Raw genomic sequence first — 18,207 nt, forward strand, 5'->3', positions numbered from 1 at the left:
GTGTTCAGGCTTGAGGAGCCGTTTCTGCCCCCCCCCCCCATTATACCTCAGCAGCTTGCAACTTTTATTTTCAGCTGCACCATTGTGAAATTAGGGTGCCTGTGCACCTAAATTGGGTGCACCCGAGAGCCCTGGAGTGCCCAATCTGAGACGAGGTTGGCTGCTCGCTGTCGCACTTTGAGTCTCGCCCATTCAATTAAACAGGAAATCTGCAAATTCTACCATTATTTGAGTCAAAATACAATCAATATAAAGCGCAAACCAGGATTAAAATTCAAAACAATTTCATGACCTCATAATTTATTTATTTGACTATTTATGCGGCACGACTTGCATCCTCCTTGATTGTGTATCATGGGTCCATTATCGATATAGCTACGGCATGGAATTTTTTGGTTTGGAACACAAATTGAAATTACCAGAGTTGGCTCTCAATCCACTGGGCCAAGTAATGCCGCACCTCAATGGGAAAGTGTTGGCCATACAGTGCCTGCATCTGGTGTAAGGCATCGCCCTGTAGCTGCTGGGCTTGGATCCACATTGCCATGGTGCTCCTGTGGAAGGGGGCGTATTGGATGAGGGGGTGTGGTACAAATGCGAAACAGAGAGGATTTAATCCAAGTTGGAAACTCGGGTTGCATGTAACAACGGACACTGAAAAGTACAATTTTCAGTACTGATGTTTATTAAACATCGGGGCTTTACTTTGCAAAGTAATGGTAATAGCTTCTATTGGACTGAACAACTCGTATTTGAATCCGAATAAGTTATCAAATGTTGGCTTTTTCATTCAACAATGTGTCTGTGGTACACGTTGAAGAGAGATTTTGTTCTTGGTCTGTTTCCTATTAAATTGAACGGATATTTTAGCTTGCTAACGACCGTGTTAACGCACACTTGGGGATTAGCACGCAGATGACACTCAGTTAAGAAATACGTTTCATTGAATATCTGAATATTGTTGAACTCGTATTCTTATTTACATGAATATTGCACTTATTTTTAGTTTCTTTTGTTTTGTTTTTTTTAACTTAGGTGGGACGAGCACTGTGCTAGCTAGGGAAAGTATGCTACCATCTTCGCTAGCGTCGTCGAGTTCAGTGTATAAGGTTGTTAAGTTACAGCATACGATTCAAACTTCAACTCCCCGACGTCACTTGACACTTTTACGTTTACGAATGAACCTCACCTCTTGAAGGCTGCAGAACAGCTCACAGAAACACCATGGGAAAGTGGCGGAAGAACAACAAGTAAATACAACTTAAACGTCACTGCTGTTGACGTTCGCGCTACATTCTGCGATACCAGCTGTTGCTGGGACGATGTATCAAATTGACAACATTAGGGAGAGCTTCCGTTTTCATCTTTCAAAATAAAACAAACACCCTCTTTACCGTCTTCATCAAAAATAATGTTTTAAATTAATTAGATTAATTTCCATTATTTAATTTTATAATGCAAATTCTTTTTAAATTGCTGTCGCCGATCTTATAAGAACACCCTCCATAGACATCAAATACAAACAGGCCTATGAGGCTGCAACCCCCAACTGAGGCACTGATTTTCTAAAAGTAAAATACAGTGTATATGTTTATTTTTATTTATTTTTTGTATTTTATCACAGTATCTTTTTTTGTGTTAAGAAAATACTAGTTTTGGATTTTCTTAGTTTATTATTAAGACAATACAAATATAAAGAAACAATGGTCTGATTATATTTTGATTTATCACCGATCTGAAATTGGATTAATCCAATTTGGATTGTTCCAGGTGCAACTTCGAAGCGTTCAAGGCTAATGTAAACAACAAAAAATGGCTGGCTCCAATAAATTGTTTGTTGTTCAGGTTTGTCTCAACACATTTTGACCTCCAGCAAAACTTCAAAATTTATTTATATAAATATAAGAATGATTTTATCTTCAGACCTCGTTTGATATACTTTGTGATATTTTTAATCATTCAAACGTTGCAGGGTTATGAACAACATTGTTCTCTGTGTCCAATTTACAAGACATATTTGTTTTTGCTTTACTGAGCCTCTCTGTCTAATATATAATAAACGGATCCTGAAAGGTAGATGTGGATTTGCGTCGGGGAAAAATACTGGACATATAATGAAGGGACAATCTTAGGAGAATGTTTGGCCTTTTTTAATTAAACCTCAAAGTTTCATTTTGCTACATTGTCATGATTACTGAGTGATCTGATTAGGACACCAAAGGTGTGAAATTATATAATAGTGATATTGACCCTAGACATTTTCTCAATAACTCAGTGCCTGTTTGGGTTCCAGCACATTATCCAGTTCACAGCCAAAGGGCACATTTGTGTCATGTATCCAAGCAACAGAAGAGAGAGTTAGCTGGTCCACGGGTCTGCAACGAACGGCTCCAGAGTCACATGTAGCTCTTTCATCCTTCTGCTGTGGCTCTGTGAGACCTTGGAAAATAATGAGTACTTCATTTAAACCTGTTGGTTTTCTAAATGCAATTGTAAATATGAAGATTTTGGTGCTCAAACTATGTATTTTTGTCACTGAAAACATTTATCACAAGCCCTGATGACCTGGCGCGAAGATTCAAGCTACTTTTAACCCTGGTGAGTAAACCATAAATCCAAGAAAAGAGAAGTTTCTGAAGAAAAAAACTTATATTTATATTATTAAAAACTAACATCGTTGACATAGCCTCACAGATGATAGTTTGTAATCGTGTTTAGATGAAGGTGACAACTTACACTCAAGATGTGTCGATACTATACGCTAAAGTTTAGGAGCAAAAAAAAAATGACATTAACCAGGTAAAAAACAAACAAACACATATTTGAATTGCCCATTATTTTTGTGAATACTGTACATATTTTACATTCAGTGAAATGTCCTTGGACACCTGACTGCACCATGCACATTTCATAAAACGATGGCAAAACAGATGAAATTTTGGGTTAGCATTTTTGGGTGGCTGCAGGTGAATAATTTAAGTTAGCGTCTAAGTTCATGAATAAGTGGATTACTTGAACTGACATGCATGCATGTACGCACGCAGTTGTTTATAGGGTAATAATAATTAATCCGACCCCCCCCCATGCATTTCATGTGCCCCTCGAAAGACTGAGGTCCAGTGACGGGTCTGCATGTAACATCCGCCTTATCATGGTCGCCGGAAGATGGACCGTATCCCAGCTAACATCGAGGGGAAATCAAATTGCACACTCGCTGTTTGTGAGCTGATGTAGAGACAGCCAGGCATGAACGCAAACAAACACTGTCACTGCAGTGGGAATTGAACCACTGTTGCCTGGCTGGTAAACTGCAATAATATCAGTGACTTCATTAATCATGTGTGACAATTAAAAAAAGCACACACACACTCACACAAAACCAACACTGAACAAATTAGCTTTTATTAATTCGTTAGTGGTTAAGTAAATGAAACATTGTACAATAATCGATGACAACAATGTTAATTCACTTTGAAGTGCCCATCATTAAACCACTAAGATAAATTGTGCATTAAAAAAAAAAAGCTGGAATATTTCATTTTCTATGACAAGCGTGACAATTTTGGCTCAAGAAACTTCTAAATGCATGGTACAGGTATGTGCCAGCAGCTTTATGCATTATACTTTCTGGTATGCAAAATGTTTACGTATTATGAACTGCATTGTGATTATTTACAAAAAACAAACACAATTTCAACACGTTTCTGTGCTCAAAATAATCTTGGACAATAAAGTATTGCTGAACTTGACACTTAATATATTTTAGACGTTCATTGTATTACCGGCCTAGGTGGTTTCCATCTCCCCTCTTCTATCCCATGTTTGAGTTATATGGAGAAAAAAAAAATCACTTGCGAATTGACTTTTATTTTATGTCATCGCAGAACATCCATCATGAGAATACATGAATTTGACCTCACAATTAGCAATGATGACCAAATCAAACAACTCGACACACGTTAGTCAAACAAATGTGAACACTGTTAAACTTAGGAGAACCAATTTGACTGAAATGCTTGGAGAAACACTTGGAAAGCTGCAGACAAAACCATAACAAAATGATTGAGCCCCAGGGGGCAGTAGCGGTCTGCAGCGTTACACAATCTTGGCAATTTATTAACTATCAGATTTCTTAAGCATACTCAACAGTAAACACTCTAGACAGTGTTATGATAGTTGTTCGACATATTGGTCCTTATCTCAGTTTATTATTTAAAAAAAAAAAGCTGAGAGAAAGAAAGTTTTCAAAATGATACACAGACATGTGGAAGTGAAACATAAACCTAGGACATTGGTCTTAGCTGGTCTTAAATCTTATAAAATAAAAAAGAATTAGGATTGGTAATCAATGAAATGGAAGTTAACCCTTTCAGGGACAGCGGTTACTACAGTGGACATCTTATCATGTTATCAGGTTGCAAGGTGCATGAAAGGGTTAATAATGGGTTTTTTTTTTGTGTTGAATACATTTTGGTTTGAGGCAAAATGGACTGTATGGCTGCTGACAGCCGACTGGCTGTTGATTCAGTCTTAACTTGTTTGCCGTCAGACTTGGCGAAAGCCGCTTCTTCTTTTTAGAAAATGTTGTGAATACAATTTGTATTATTCTTAACCACGGCTTTACTCATAACCTGGTAAAACCTCTTCTTGGAAGTCAGACTTGGCGAAAGCTGCTTCTTCTTTTTAGAAAATGTTGCAAATAAAATTTGTATTATTCTTTACTCATAACCTGGTAAAACCTCTTCTTGGAAGGTCCAACTCATCAGTTTGGGTAGTACCCCTTGTTGGATGAAAATCTTGACCGGATGTGCCAGGTCAAATCTTCAGCATTGGGTATAAATAATCCGGCATTGGCTCAGTTGCTTTTGGAGCCACCATCCATCGATCCATCCATTCATTTTCTGATCCGCTTTTCCTCACAGGGGTCGCGAGGTGTGCTGGAGCCTATCCCAGCTGTCTTCGGGGAGTAGGTGAGGTACACCCTGAACTGGTTGCCAGCCAATCGCAGGGCACACATAGACAAACAACCATTCACGCTCTCAATCACACCTTGGGAAAATTTATCGCATTCCATTAACCTGCCACGCATGTTTTTGGAATGTGAGAGGAAACTGGAGTACCCGGAGAAAACCCACGCAACTCCACACAGGAAGGTGGTGTCGTGTGGTTGTTATATTTTCACTTCTGGGGCATATCTCATTGTTTTCGTCCACATAACTAGAAAATATCCATTGTTTGCCCACTTTCCATTACTACTTTGAATCTCCATGAATATTGGTATTTATTTACAACCCCAATGGATCTGTAATTTGAAATAGTTCCATTAGCTCAGTAAGGAACATTTTTGTAAATTGTTTTGTAATTTTAAGCTTGTGTTCAATTAGCTCGCTATGTTGAAGATGCCACATCATGTTTGTTTGTGGCATTGCACATCACTCTGTTTATATACATACGCACATCATGTAAATGGCGAGACGTCATTTTGCGAGGGAAAGAATACTGCTGTGGCAACTTTTGGAGGCTTCGTAGTTGTCGACACTGCAACAGAAACTCTTAAATGTGAAGGCAAGCGAGGCTTGAAGAGAATAGAAGATGGGAGACTGGACCAAGTAAGGCTTGAAGAGAGTAAAGGATGAGAGATTGGGAGGCAGTTAAAGGCATTTGTTTTTTTTTGAAGGATTATGATCACGGTTCTCTCGATTTGTATTTATTTTGTTGCCCAACGCTTCTCCATTACCGACACAAATGCCTTTACTCTACTCAATCACTCTAAAAACAGTTGGGCCGAAAGTAACCCAAAATGGGTCAAAAATGGACCGACCCAACTTTTTCGCTTAGTTATTTAACCAAATGACCTTTTTTTAAAAATCCCTTTCAAGGACAGCGGTTACTACAGTGGACAGTTTATCATGTTGTAATGCTTCTCCATTACCTACAACATATGGCTTTACTCTACTCAAGCACTCTAAAAACAGTTGGGCCGGAAGTAACCCAAAATTGGTCAAAAATGGACCGACCCAACTTTTTCGCTTAGTTATTTAACCAAATGACCTTTTTTTTTAAATCCCTTTCAAGGACAGCGGTTACTACAGTGGACAGTTTATCATGTTGACAGGTTACAGGTTATCATTGTTGGTGCATGAAAGGGTTAAACCGAAAAAGTTGGGTCACATGAATAACTCACAAAACAACCAATTTTTGATGTTTGTTTTGTGAGTTTTTCATTTGTGGGTTGTTTAACCCTACCCCTCAAAATTGGTTTGTTTTGTACAAAACAACACCACAAAATCGGGTTGTGTTGTGTAGTATTCATTTGACCCAAATTTTGGGGTTCAACAAATAACTATTTGACCCTGCTGCTTTATGAAATTTCGGAGGACCTCGAAAAAGCAACATACAGCGGCTTAAGCGTGAACAAAATGTGAGGTGAATTAGCACAATCCATCAGTTAAGGGAAGTTGACAGGAAGCAAGTTTTCTGTTGTTTTCTGACCATGTGAAGCAAAACCGAATGCTGTCAGAAGCATTGGGAATAGAATAGTCAAACCCTGATAGGGGTAGTTGTCAAATAATTTGCTGTATTTTACACACTATAAACAAATAACTACTTGACCTAGCTGCTTTATGAAATTTCGGAGGACCTCGAAAAAACAACATACAGCGGCTTAAGCGTGAAACAAAATGTGAGGTGAATTAGCACAATCCATCAGTTAAGGGAAGTTTACAGGAAGCAAGTTTTCTGTTGTGTATTCTGACCATGTGAAGCAAAACCTAATGCTGTCAGAAGCATTCGGAATAGAATAGTCAAACCCTGATAGGGGTTAGTTGTCAAATAATTTGCTGTATTTTACACACTATAAGGCGCACCTAAAAGCATTTTTTTCCGACAGTGCGCCCGACAATGGCATGCGCCTAATATGAATCGAATGCAAAAAAAAAACCGTTGAGTTGTTTCCCTGTTAGTGTTCCTATGCCATCTTGTGGTGATTATTAGCAGGAACCAATTGTGATGTAAAAGGGTTTTGCCGGACACTAATTGACACGTGCATTCGCCAACACACACTAAAACAGACAACTACCGGTACTTTGTGAGCTCTGCGCAGCCATTATGAAACGAAGATACTTTAATACCAAAAGCAGAGTTAACTACAGACTAAACGAAGGAAGAAGGAGACAAACAAGACTTATAAGGATATTCAGCCCCTTGCGAATGTGAACCCACGAGGTTTGTGTGCCTTTTTGTTGATTCAATCGTCTTTATAACTTTTGTCTTTCATTTATAGTTTTATAAAGCCATTTGTATTTGTATGTTTCATGTCCGTGTTTGTGACCAGTTCTCATGGCTTTGTTACAGCTGCAGCGGTTGTGAAGGCTCCGTATAAATAAAGCTGTATTGTATGGTATTGTATTCCTGTATCGTTTTGCCATCTAGTGGATGCATAGCGCAACTGCAGCCATTATTGTAGTTATTTTTTTATAAAGCAGTGTGCCCTATACAGTCATACCTCGGTTTTCGACCATAATCTGTTCCAGAAGGCTGTTCAAAATCCGATTTGTTCGAAAACCAAACCACGCTCTTTAAAAAAAAAAAAAAATCTTTATTGAACACGTCTGCTCACAATGGAACGCGACAAGAGGAAGCTCACTTCCTCATCTACCCGAGGAAGCGTCACTTCCTCGTATAAGGAAGGCGAGAGGAGTCAAGTGGCGCATTCAAGTGCGCTCAGTTTGGTCGAGAACCGATTTTCGGTCGTAATCCGAGGCATAAAAAACTCAAAATTTTTGGTCGAAAACCGATTTGGTCGAAAACAGAGACGTTCGAAAACCGAGGTTTGACTATATATGAAAACAGTTTTTTTAAATAGGCCATTCATTGAAGGTGCACCTTATAATGCAAAGCGCCCTATAGTGTAGAAAATACGGTACTCAGAATCTTTGCCAGCTCTCCCGGTTTAACTCGGCATGGAGGCATATTATGATGTCCCAAATGAACAAAAGGAAACAACGATAGTCGGATCAAATTGAAGGAAAATAAAACCGATCTGTTCAATCCCGAAACTGTATTCAGTTTTTACAAAATAACCTCTGGGTTGGTTGTCAAAGACTTTGGCAAATTCCTTATTCTTGATCTAGTCGCTGTCTCTGTCTTTATCCTCAAGGACATCATGGCTTTCCTCCTCTTCGTCTTCGTCGTCATCATCATCTCCACCATTCATCATTTCCATCTCGACCTCCACCCCCTCTCCCTCGACTTCTTCATCCACTTCGTTGAAGGGCTCGGCGTTCTGGGAGACCTCCACCATCTCAGTGCCTTGGACCACCTCGACGGCGCCGTCACGGACTTTCTTGACATGGAAGGTAAAAGGGGGCACCTTGTACACGGCAGTCTTGGAACGTGCATAAACCACGTGGTCTGGCGTGAAGGCTTTCTGCATCTTGTTGCGGGACGTCTGGAGCTTCTGCTTGCGTTCCGGATTGACACTCATGCGTGTTCCAAGTTTTCCCATCTTCTTCTCAATGTTGTGTCGGGTTTTCTCCAGGTTCTCTTTAGCCTTTTGCTTTGTATTCACGATGTTCTCCTTAGTTTTCTGCCTGGTCTTCTCCAGATTTTCTCTTGTCTTCTGCTTTGTCTTCTCCAGGTTCTGCTTGGTCTTCTCCAGGTTCTCCTTGGTCTTCGCCTTGGTCTTATCCATCTTCTCCTTGGAGAATACGGTCTTCAGGGTTTGCACACGCTGCAGACTGCTGCGCTTGATACGTTCCGCACGGGTCTCGTAAAGGACGTCCTCGATCGCCACGCCCTCCTCATCTGAGGAAAGGTCGATAGTGGGTTTGTTTTCCTTCTCACCCTCTTCCGCGTCCTCTCCAGGCTCCTCCGTAGCTTCCTTGAGCTCGAGCACACTTCCTCCTCTGCTTCCTGATACAGACTCAGAGACCCGCATGGACTTGGAAACGTTAAGTTTGGAGGGAACTTTGACTTCATCCTGGAGAGAAAAAAAAAACAGATAAATATGAATGCAGATTTAGAGCAGTTATAACATAAAATTTATTAACAATGTTTAAATTCTGGGAATCACTCATTGTTCATGAATCGTGGTTGTAAATTACAGAATAATTTAAGATCTTACAGATTTTTTTCTTTTACCATCAAACTGTGTTTGCGAACTGCAGATTCATTTGACCGCAGGACAAAAGGTTCCCAATGGATTTGAAGAAATTATTGATCTGGAAGAGAGGTTAACGTTTAAACTGATGATGGAATTTATTTTCTTCAGTTCACAAGTTTACTGTTATAGAAAGCACTGTTTTAAATTTTCGATAGGGGGCAGTAGAACGAAAGGAAATTGAGCAAGAAAATCAACCATCTGCACGTCAGGTTCTGATAAACTCAGGCTAGACTGGAGTGTATAATTTATAATGTTGGTAATATATAATGAATATTAGCAATAAAGGCAAAATAAAAACTTGAGTGGTGCTGATAAAACCTTCAAATATAGATTAGGTTTAGGGTTTCTTCTCACCCCCCATGTTTTTTTTTTTTTTGTGAAGAGAAAAACTCTTAGCTGACCGTGTCAGCTGTCACTTGAGCTCAAAAAAGAAACCTTAACCGAACTCAACAAATAGCGCGACTCAAATATGGAATGAATATGACAATATGATGCATAGTCGCTGCAAATGAAACGCAGTGTCAAATTGCAGGTGTGTGTGTGAGTGTGCATGCACGTGCGTATGCTGTGCATATGTGTTTCTTGCTGTCATCATTCTGTCCAAAAAGAAAATCTGCAGTGTTAACCCATCTGCTGTTTAAAGCTGGTTGAGTGCAGTCTCATTAAAACAGTTGCAATCAGTATTCGTCGGGAGAATGCAACAGAATAGACATGGAAACTTGATATAGCTGTGAGAAACTCCAGATAATGTTTCGTCATTATAAACAAAAAAATAAGTGCAGCTTATAGTCAAGTTTGACTCATCTCAGTCATGCCAAAGAGGAAAAAATTATAGAGCGAAATGTACATTAACATTGACAGAGCTGAGGCAATGGAAACATCCCTTTTGCTAAAGTGTTGTGCAAGAACATCACCTCCACAAGAAAAGCTGCACCACGAAGCATTCCCCAATGCTCAATTTAATATATGGTGTGACTACAGTACCGTATTACCTTTTGCTTGTCTATGCATGCTAGGATGGAGGTAAAGCAATTTTCTTTGAGTTTTTTGCAGGCTCACTTGGATTTACCACGTAATATAATAACAGACTTTGACCTAACAGTAGATGGATTAATTTCATTATGTTTATGAACAAGGTGAACTAAACATTGCATAAATTCCTCCAGGGTATGTAAACATCCATTAATGATCAGATCGGCTTCTCCCAGCTGTCTTCGGGCAGTAGGCGGGTGACATACAGAACTGGTTGCCAGCCAATCAGTCAATCGCAGGGCACACAAAGACGAACAACCATCCGCGCTCACACTCACACCAAGGGACAATTTCGAGTCCCCAATCAACCTGCCACGCATGTTTTTGGAATGTGGGAGGAAACCGGAGTACCCGGAGAAAACCCACGCAGGCACAGTGAGAACATCGGGCCCGGATTCGAACCCACAGGCTCCGCACTCATTCACTCCCAAAGACGTTTTTCAACGTCTTCGGGCCCGGATTCGAACCCACAGGCTCTGCACTGTGGGCCGGACATGCTAACCAGTTAACTCATTCACTCCCAAAGACGTTTTTCAACGTCTTTTCAGACTTGGTCTAGAATTGGCTGGTACTGAATGAGTTTTAACCATCGTGACACCAGTATGTAAACTCATTAATTGAAATCTTTATTTTGAAAATAATTTACGAACAGTAAAATACATAAATAAATAAAATGTTACAAAACAACAAAAAATATAATCCATAGTGAATTACCGTAAATAAGAAAACAATGCATCCATCATTATCGAATAGGAGTAGGTAGAGGTTAAATACTAATTTAATCCGACCCCCTAATTTATTTTTCATTATGAACTAAAGTGTATATATTCTCCAGTGGCACGGTGAGCGATTTATTAGTGCAGAGGTGCAGGGTTTGATTCCGGCACGGCCTTCCTGTTTGGAGCTTGCATGTTCTCCCCGTGCCTGCGTGGATTTTCGTTTCACCGTGTACCCTGGTTTCCTCCCACATTCCAAAAACACACTTGGCAGGTTACTGGCACGCTCAACATTGTCCCTAGGTGTGATTATGATTACAAATTTTTGTTTGTCTCTATGTGCCCTGCGATTGGCTGGCAACCAGTTCAGGGTATTCCCCACCTACTCTCCGAAGACAGCTGGGATGGGCTCCAGCCCACCGGCGACCCTTGTGAGCATAAGCGGATCAGAAAATGGACGGACGGATGTGTATATTTCTCCGGGTATTCCTGTATCCTCCCCTATTCCAAAAACACTAAATGTGTCACTGTGAGTGTGAATGGTTGTTTGTCAGTGCATGCCAGGATGTCGGTAAAGCAATTTTCTTCGAGTTTTTTGCAGGTTATATGTGCCCTGCGATGTATACATACATACACACATACTGTATACACACACACACATATACATATATTTTTCCATATATGCATACAAACTTATAGACACAGTTTCCAACACGTTAGTCTATCTACATCAGTATGGGTGTATCCAATGACATATTATTATATGGCTATCAAGACTATATCAAATATTATTCGTGAGAAAAACAACAAAAACCTAAAACAGCAAACAGACATGAAAACAAATTTTCATACGAACACGTTAGTTCTTGAAAACTCGAGATTTTCCATTGGGGTAACAGACTATTAGTCAGATCACCTGGGATAGATGGATTGGATGGAAAAATAAAGAGGAATGCAGAAAGACGATGAATTCCAACCTCCACATGCCTCAGCAAAATGACTTTCATATGGTACAATGTTTTATTATATTTGCAAAATTGCAAGAAGGTTGATCAAGAGGGCTCGCGGCTATACAGTACAGGGCTTCTCCTTGTACAATATTCACATGTTCAGACAGATAGCAGGCGACGGGGCAAGGTTTATGAACACAAGGTGACGCTAAATGTGCCTCCAGTCTTTTTGCAGGTTTACTATGATTTACGTAGATGCCTAAAAACAGCCTTTCCAGTTTGATTGAGGTATAAAAAAGTCTGGCTTTTTTGTGTGAGTGTAACAGTCGATTAAATCACTTAATTGTGGTTACGCACAATTTGTATTCATTGTATAAAAAGCAATTCACATGTTCAGCCGATGATGACTGGTGCCAGGTACAATCACAAGTCAATTTATACTATTTCCCTCGACAGTTTTCTTGTTTTCTTCTAAAACAGAGAGCTGTACAGTGGTACCTCTACTCACGAACGTCGCTTCATACGAAATTTTCAAGTAACGAAACGCCTCAACAGGAAAATATTGCCTCTTATTATGAAAGAAATTTCAAGATAGGAAAGGTAAAAATACAGTATGGGCTGCTACTCGCAGCTCCGAGTTTACTCAATGCAACATACTTATAGCTGCTCTGTCATTGGCTATTACCAAGCATTTTCCTGGCATCCCATTGGCTAAGAGGGACCTCTACCGTAAGTGTCTATGTGTGTGGATAGATAAAGCGATAGATACGTGTCGATGCAGCGCCTTCGTCTTTCACTCCTCGGGCCATGACGTTCCAATCGTTTTACGTGAATGTGAATCACCCAGAAAAAGTGTTCACCAGTCCGGCGATCGCTCACGATGCTGATGTTTGGATATTTTCGAAGGATTGTTACAATCTGACAAAAGCAAATGGTCTTGGAACAGTTCTTTACAAAACGCCAGGCAAAAACCACTTCTGAGAGAGAACATGAACTAAAGAGGGCAAAAAAACGATGAGGACGCAGTTAAAAGTTAAATGACCATCATTTTTATTCTTGACTCGATTCTTCGTTTTTTACATGATGCACATCTCTCATTTATTGGGAAATGATCTAATTGCAACATGTATTTGTTTCATATTTTGATGCATTTTTATGCTTTAGAAAACATTTATGGCTGAATTTTGGTTTTCTAGTTAAGAAATTTCTTTAAGAAGCAATTAATTTCGTAAGTAGAGGTACCACTGTACTTTGTTTGTCCCTGGCTTGCTCTCAAATCATCACTTGCAGTGTAATCCTTCACCCATTTAATCCCACCGGTCACATTTGTGAAGGACAACAATGATTTAATTTAGAGGGCTCTATATTTTTTTTATTACTGATTACTTAAAAGGGCTACCAATGACACCTGATTTTGCCTTTTAAATGTCTGGGAAAAATTTGGGATTAAATGGGTTAATATGCAGAAATGACCAAACCGATGAAGAAGTCCATCGCACCGCTTGTTTCTCTTTTCCTTCTCTTGACCCCTTCGTTTTCTTGGCTCATCAATCAACCAGGAGCTATTTTTCTCACTTTTGCACCAGGATTTTCCTCTGACGTGACGCTTTACCTTTGGAATACAATGCACTATAAATTGTTAATGAAGGGATGGAAAAGACATGAAAAGGGCGGAGGGGGATTTCCTTGAAGGTGGATGTACTCGTGAAAAGGCAACAAAACAGGAACACAACCAACGTCACAACAAAAGACACAGGCAGATCGGCTGTTGTGCTGTTGCATGAAACAAGTCCCAGCACAAACTGGATGATCCTTCAGAGAGGTGGAAAAAGTGGAAATCTGCTTAGCAGGAAGATGATCGCATCAAAGGCCGGGAGCTGGAGGCAAGGGAGAATGAGGGTGGGGCACAGAGTGGAGGTGGTGGGGGGAGAGGGGGCGGTCTCCATTCTATTGTTTTCTGTTGAGGCTTGATGGCGGTTTTATGAAGGTATTGTATTGCAGTGCCTTGGGTAAACTTGACCTTGAAAGAGGAATCTCGACTTTCCTGACCAGCTGTGTTCAAAGGAAAATGGAAAATATTTGCCTCTCTGAAATTCTTGCTACAGTCTTGATAAAACGTTAGTGGGTTTTCTTAATTGCTTGAGCCACTGTTGTTCGCAATGACTGTCCATCGGGTCAAAATGTCTTTCCACATCAATTTTGGAGTTTTCAATCCACATGAAAAGGAAATTCCGTGAGGCCATGAGCGCGCTGAACAATATGCAGTGCTGTGACCTCTAATTGTAAGTCATCTTAGCCAAACAGAGGCCACAAGAAAGGATGACTGGAAAATGACATCATATACAGAACAGTCTCACAAATAGGGAGAATTGTATTACAATTTAAAAGTGTTGTTCACTGAAAAAAACAATGCTAATTTCCATAAAATATACCTCCACCCATTCTCAATTTATTCCAAATGCACTATATTGCTATGACTTTGAATAACAATGTAAGTCTCTGTTGTCCAGTCATCCTAAAGGAGAAGTTAAGTCACAAATGTTGTTTACAATATGTTCCACGCACCCTCGCTGGTCTAAAAAAAGTTTTTAAAAAAAGTATTCAAATTAATTTTGCAAGTGTGCAATCTGAACTAATCAGAAAAATCCACCTGTTATTATCCATCTAATGGGGCGGCCATTTTGCCCCTGTACCGCTACTTGCTGTCAACTAAAAATGACATCACAGGGCCTAAAGGCCCAGCTTGTGAAAATCACATCACCAAACCCCAAAAACAGGTGAGCTGTAACGGTGGTAATTTTAGCACTTTGGCACAAAGATGTCATTTTCAGTTGACAGCAAGTAGCAGTATAAATCAAAATGGCGGCCCCCTGAGATGGATATCAACAAGTGATTTTTCTGCTTACTTCATGTTCTTCAAATGCAATATTAATTGGAAAACCACGTTTAGACTATTTAGGGCGTTATACAACATATTGCAACAAATGTTTTGACTTGACTTTAAATAAGTCATACGTTATGCGCCTGGGAGAGCTCATTTTGGCAGCTGACTGTGCTTCACTTTTTTGTTTGGATTCAAACCTGCATGGATGTGCGTTCAAAGCTGATACATGCACATACATCATGAAACATGTCGAGCGTATGTGGGAAAGTTCAAGCATTCCCCGCGTGTTGACTTCCTGAACCTCCTAACTTAATGAGACATTGTTCTCCGTGAAGCTTCTGGGCCAAAGGCAGGAAGGTACACACTCTGAGCCATGGAAAATAGACAAATGAGGTATGCAGTGGTGGAGTGAGTGTGTGTTTGTTTGATTGTCTCGACGGGGCTGCAGAAACAACATGTTCTGTTTTGTGTTAGCAAAACAGGGAAAATAATTTGATTTGCACTCAAACTACTTCGACCTGAGGAAAATTACAATAGTTACAAAATCTATTGTACCAAAGCTTGTGTTGGTGTGAATGTACTGAATGAAAAAGGGTTGAATCGTATTTTTTTTTTCTGTCCCCGCATACAAAGTATGATCTTTTGTTGGTGTGAATGTATTGAATGAAAAAGGGTTGAATGTTTTTTTTTCTGTCCCCGCATACAAAGTATGATCTTAAGCTAGCTATATGATTCATATTTAATCACATACTGTACAGTATATGAACATGTAGGAGTAGTCCTGCACTTTAACTCCTTCAGGGACAGTGGTTACTACAGTGGACAGCTTATCATGTTATCAGCTTCCAGGGTGCATGAAAGGGTTTAACCGCAACATTCTGATCATTTTATTAAATATAATTTTGGTTCATTTTCTTCCCCTTAGAAAATAGTGGCAATTTAATGATGAACACTCATAGGACTTACTGTACAATTAGAGGTTATAGCGCCACACATTTTTGGGCATGCCCTTGACAGCATGGAAATTTCTTTTCATGAGGCTGTGAGGTTTCCGAAATTGATGTGGAAACAGATTTTGACCCTATGGCCATCAGTAGCTAACAACAGTGTTTCAAGCAATTAAGAAAACCCGGTGACTTTTTATCAAGACTGAAGCAAGAATTTCAGCGAATCAAATAATTCTCTTTTTCCTTTCAACGCAACTGGTCAGGAAAGTTCTCACTCATATTTCTGAAAAATTCTTGAGTTTGAATCAAACTATGAGAGGAAAACCGAAAATGTTTGATTTTCATGATTAATGTAAAGCAAAACTGGAATTCTTCCCAAGGCCAATTGTGGTAGATGTTTGAAAGTGTGTGCGCAACAACGTTTCAGTCTGAGCTGCTGAGATCAGCCGGATGATGTTATCAGCACTGCACAGCATTTCTCTTTCATGGTGTGTCTGCATGATGCCAGTATCCATCCACCACTCCCCACCACACTGCCTTTCAGATTGTGACTACAAATTCTCATGAAGAATTTGGTTTAATTACAATTATTTTGACATGCTGTTTTGATAACATGCATTATAACTGAAATATTCTATGTGTGAACCATTACTTTTATTTCGGGCTTCAAATGTATACGGTGCTCACAGTTTGAATCGATCTGCCAGTCTCCTGAATTGAATCTATCTATCTATCTATCTATCTATCTATCTATCTATCTAGCTAGCTAGCTAGCCAGCTAGCTAGCCAGCTATCTATCTACAACAGGGGTGGCCAACCCGCGGTTCGCCAGACCCTAGCTTACTAGCTAGCTAGTTAGCTAGCTAGCTAGCTAGCCAGCGAGCCAGCTAGCTATCTAGCCAGGTAGCTTACTAGCTAGCTAGCTAGCTATCATCTATAATGGGGAGAAGGCAATGCAAGTTAAACATATAAAAAACAAAGCCCATCCAGGATGTGTTTTATGAATAAAAAAATAAATAAAATAATTTGTTGAGTTTTTAACCCTTTCATGCAACAATAATGATAACCTGTAAGCTGTCCCTGAAAGGGTTAATGACACAATACTTCGTGTGACCTTAATATGACCTATTTTTAAAATCTTGCACATTAAAAAAATAAAATAAAACTAATACTAAAACCAATAAAATGTGAGCAAAAATTAAGCATTTTTGAAAGTATACAAACTTGCTTTAAAAAACATTAAACTCACTGAATTAGAAAAACAAAAGTCAAAAACAAAATATCAACTAACGATAATGAAAAATCCGAGACTATTATCACCCTGAATAATAATTCATGTTAGAGACTTGTAACTCTTTGGGGAAAACGTGTAATAAATGAATTTTATGTGTCTCAATATAGCCATCTTTATGTTGGCATTGAGTCCAATGAGTCATTGTGGTATTTAATCAGTGCAGGAACTTAGCGGCAACAATAATTTCCAGGCATGTGTATACTTGTGCCATCTGTGGCCATGTGGTCATGCACCCTTTCAACTCGACATCATGGAGGAAGAAAAAAAAGTCGTATTAAGTTGGTACAAATCTAAAAAGAAGCTATCATATCAACCAAAATAGTTACTATCATCACTTATACAAGTGATATAGGACAACCTCTAAATACGCATTTGCTTGATAACTTCTGCGTTCAACTTGTGCGTGAGTCACTGTGTAGTTTGTACACTCTCTGGCAGCTTTCTACCCTGAGCCCACACTGCAACCTCTCATCAGCGCTGCACGGAGGAATCCCGCCATAACACACCCCTCTCTGTTACTGTTTTCCTGTTTAAACTTCAGCTACCATGAACTCCCCTGCTGCTAAGCCAAAGCCAGATGTCTTTGTGAGTGTGCGTGCATTTAGTGTACCTGCATGAGCAACATCAGTTCTGTCCAGTGTAGGAGTACACATTCCATTACACGCCTTACACACAAAAACAGTCTCTCACACACACACACACACACACACACACGCACACACACACACATAAATGCTGAGGGATTTTCCAGTAAATCCAGGAAAACACTGAATCGTCATAACTGGTGATGTAAAGAGGAACTGAATGCGTTTCAAGAGGCAAATGGGGACACCGTATTTCCATTTTATACTGCCCAACTAAATCAGCCCATTCAGTCAACTCTTTTTTTTTTTTTTTTTGGAACATCAGAGCTCATGTGCAATGACATACAGTTTGCCAAGTGGTCATGGAATTGTAGGCTTCACGCGAAACGACCGAGTTTCTTAAAACCAGATTGAAGGTTGTAATTTTGTTCGGATTGAATAAGATTTGATTTTAAATTTATAATGAATTTATGATGGAATTTGATTTTGCTCACAGTGATGAGCCATTTGGTGGCTGAATTGTCGAGCACACATTTCTTTTCATGCATTCTACAGTGTGTGTGTGTGTGTGTGTGTGTGTGTGTGCGTGTGTGTGTGTGTGTGTGTGTGTATGTGTGTATAACTAAGGATTTTTTAT

At 39.6% G+C, this 18,207-nt stretch overlaps 2 protein-coding genes and 1 long non-coding RNA gene across 3 annotated transcripts in view; all 3 read right to left on the bottom strand.

The window, feature by feature from the left end:
- LOC109529297 (signal transducer and activator of transcription 5B-like) overlaps positions 1 to 1,333 on the bottom strand; it is an 11,766-nt gene extending 10,433 nt beyond the window's left edge. The window contains exons 1-2 of the mRNA XM_019892619.1: positions 1,190 to 1,333; positions 420 to 554 (exon numbers count right to left, since the gene is read on the bottom strand). Coding sequence (XP_019748178.1) covers positions 420 to 547 — 128 coding nt within the window. The 5' untranslated portion in view covers positions 548 to 554; positions 1,190 to 1,333. The remainder of the gene's footprint in view (positions 1 to 419; positions 555 to 1,189) is intronic.
- A 2,053-nt stretch (positions 1,334 to 3,386) lies between these two features.
- LOC109529303 (uncharacterized) lies at positions 3,387 to 4,929 on the bottom strand. Its single transcript, XR_002170813.1, has 2 exons — positions 4,740 to 4,929; positions 3,387 to 4,641 (listed from the first exon to the last, which is right to left on the bottom strand). It is a non-coding gene; the product is annotated as an uncharacterized LOC109529303 (long non-coding RNA).
- Positions 4,930 to 7,883: 2,954 nt separating this feature from the next.
- The window catches only part of cavin1b (caveolae associated protein 1b), a 24,048-nt gene continuing 13,724 nt past the window's right edge, over positions 7,884 to 18,207 (bottom strand). The window contains exon 2 of the mRNA XM_019892627.1: positions 7,884 to 8,980. Coding sequence (XP_019748186.1) covers positions 8,129 to 8,980 — 852 coding nt within the window. The 3' untranslated portion in view covers positions 7,884 to 8,128. The remainder of the gene's footprint in view (positions 8,981 to 18,207) is intronic.

This window comes from Hippocampus comes, unplaced genomic scaffold, assembly GCF_001891065.2.
Source record: "Hippocampus comes isolate QL1 unplaced genomic scaffold, H_comes_QL1_v1.1 scaffold47, whole genome shotgun sequence".
NCBI lineage: Eukaryota > Metazoa > Chordata > Actinopteri > Syngnathiformes > Syngnathidae > Hippocampus > Hippocampus comes.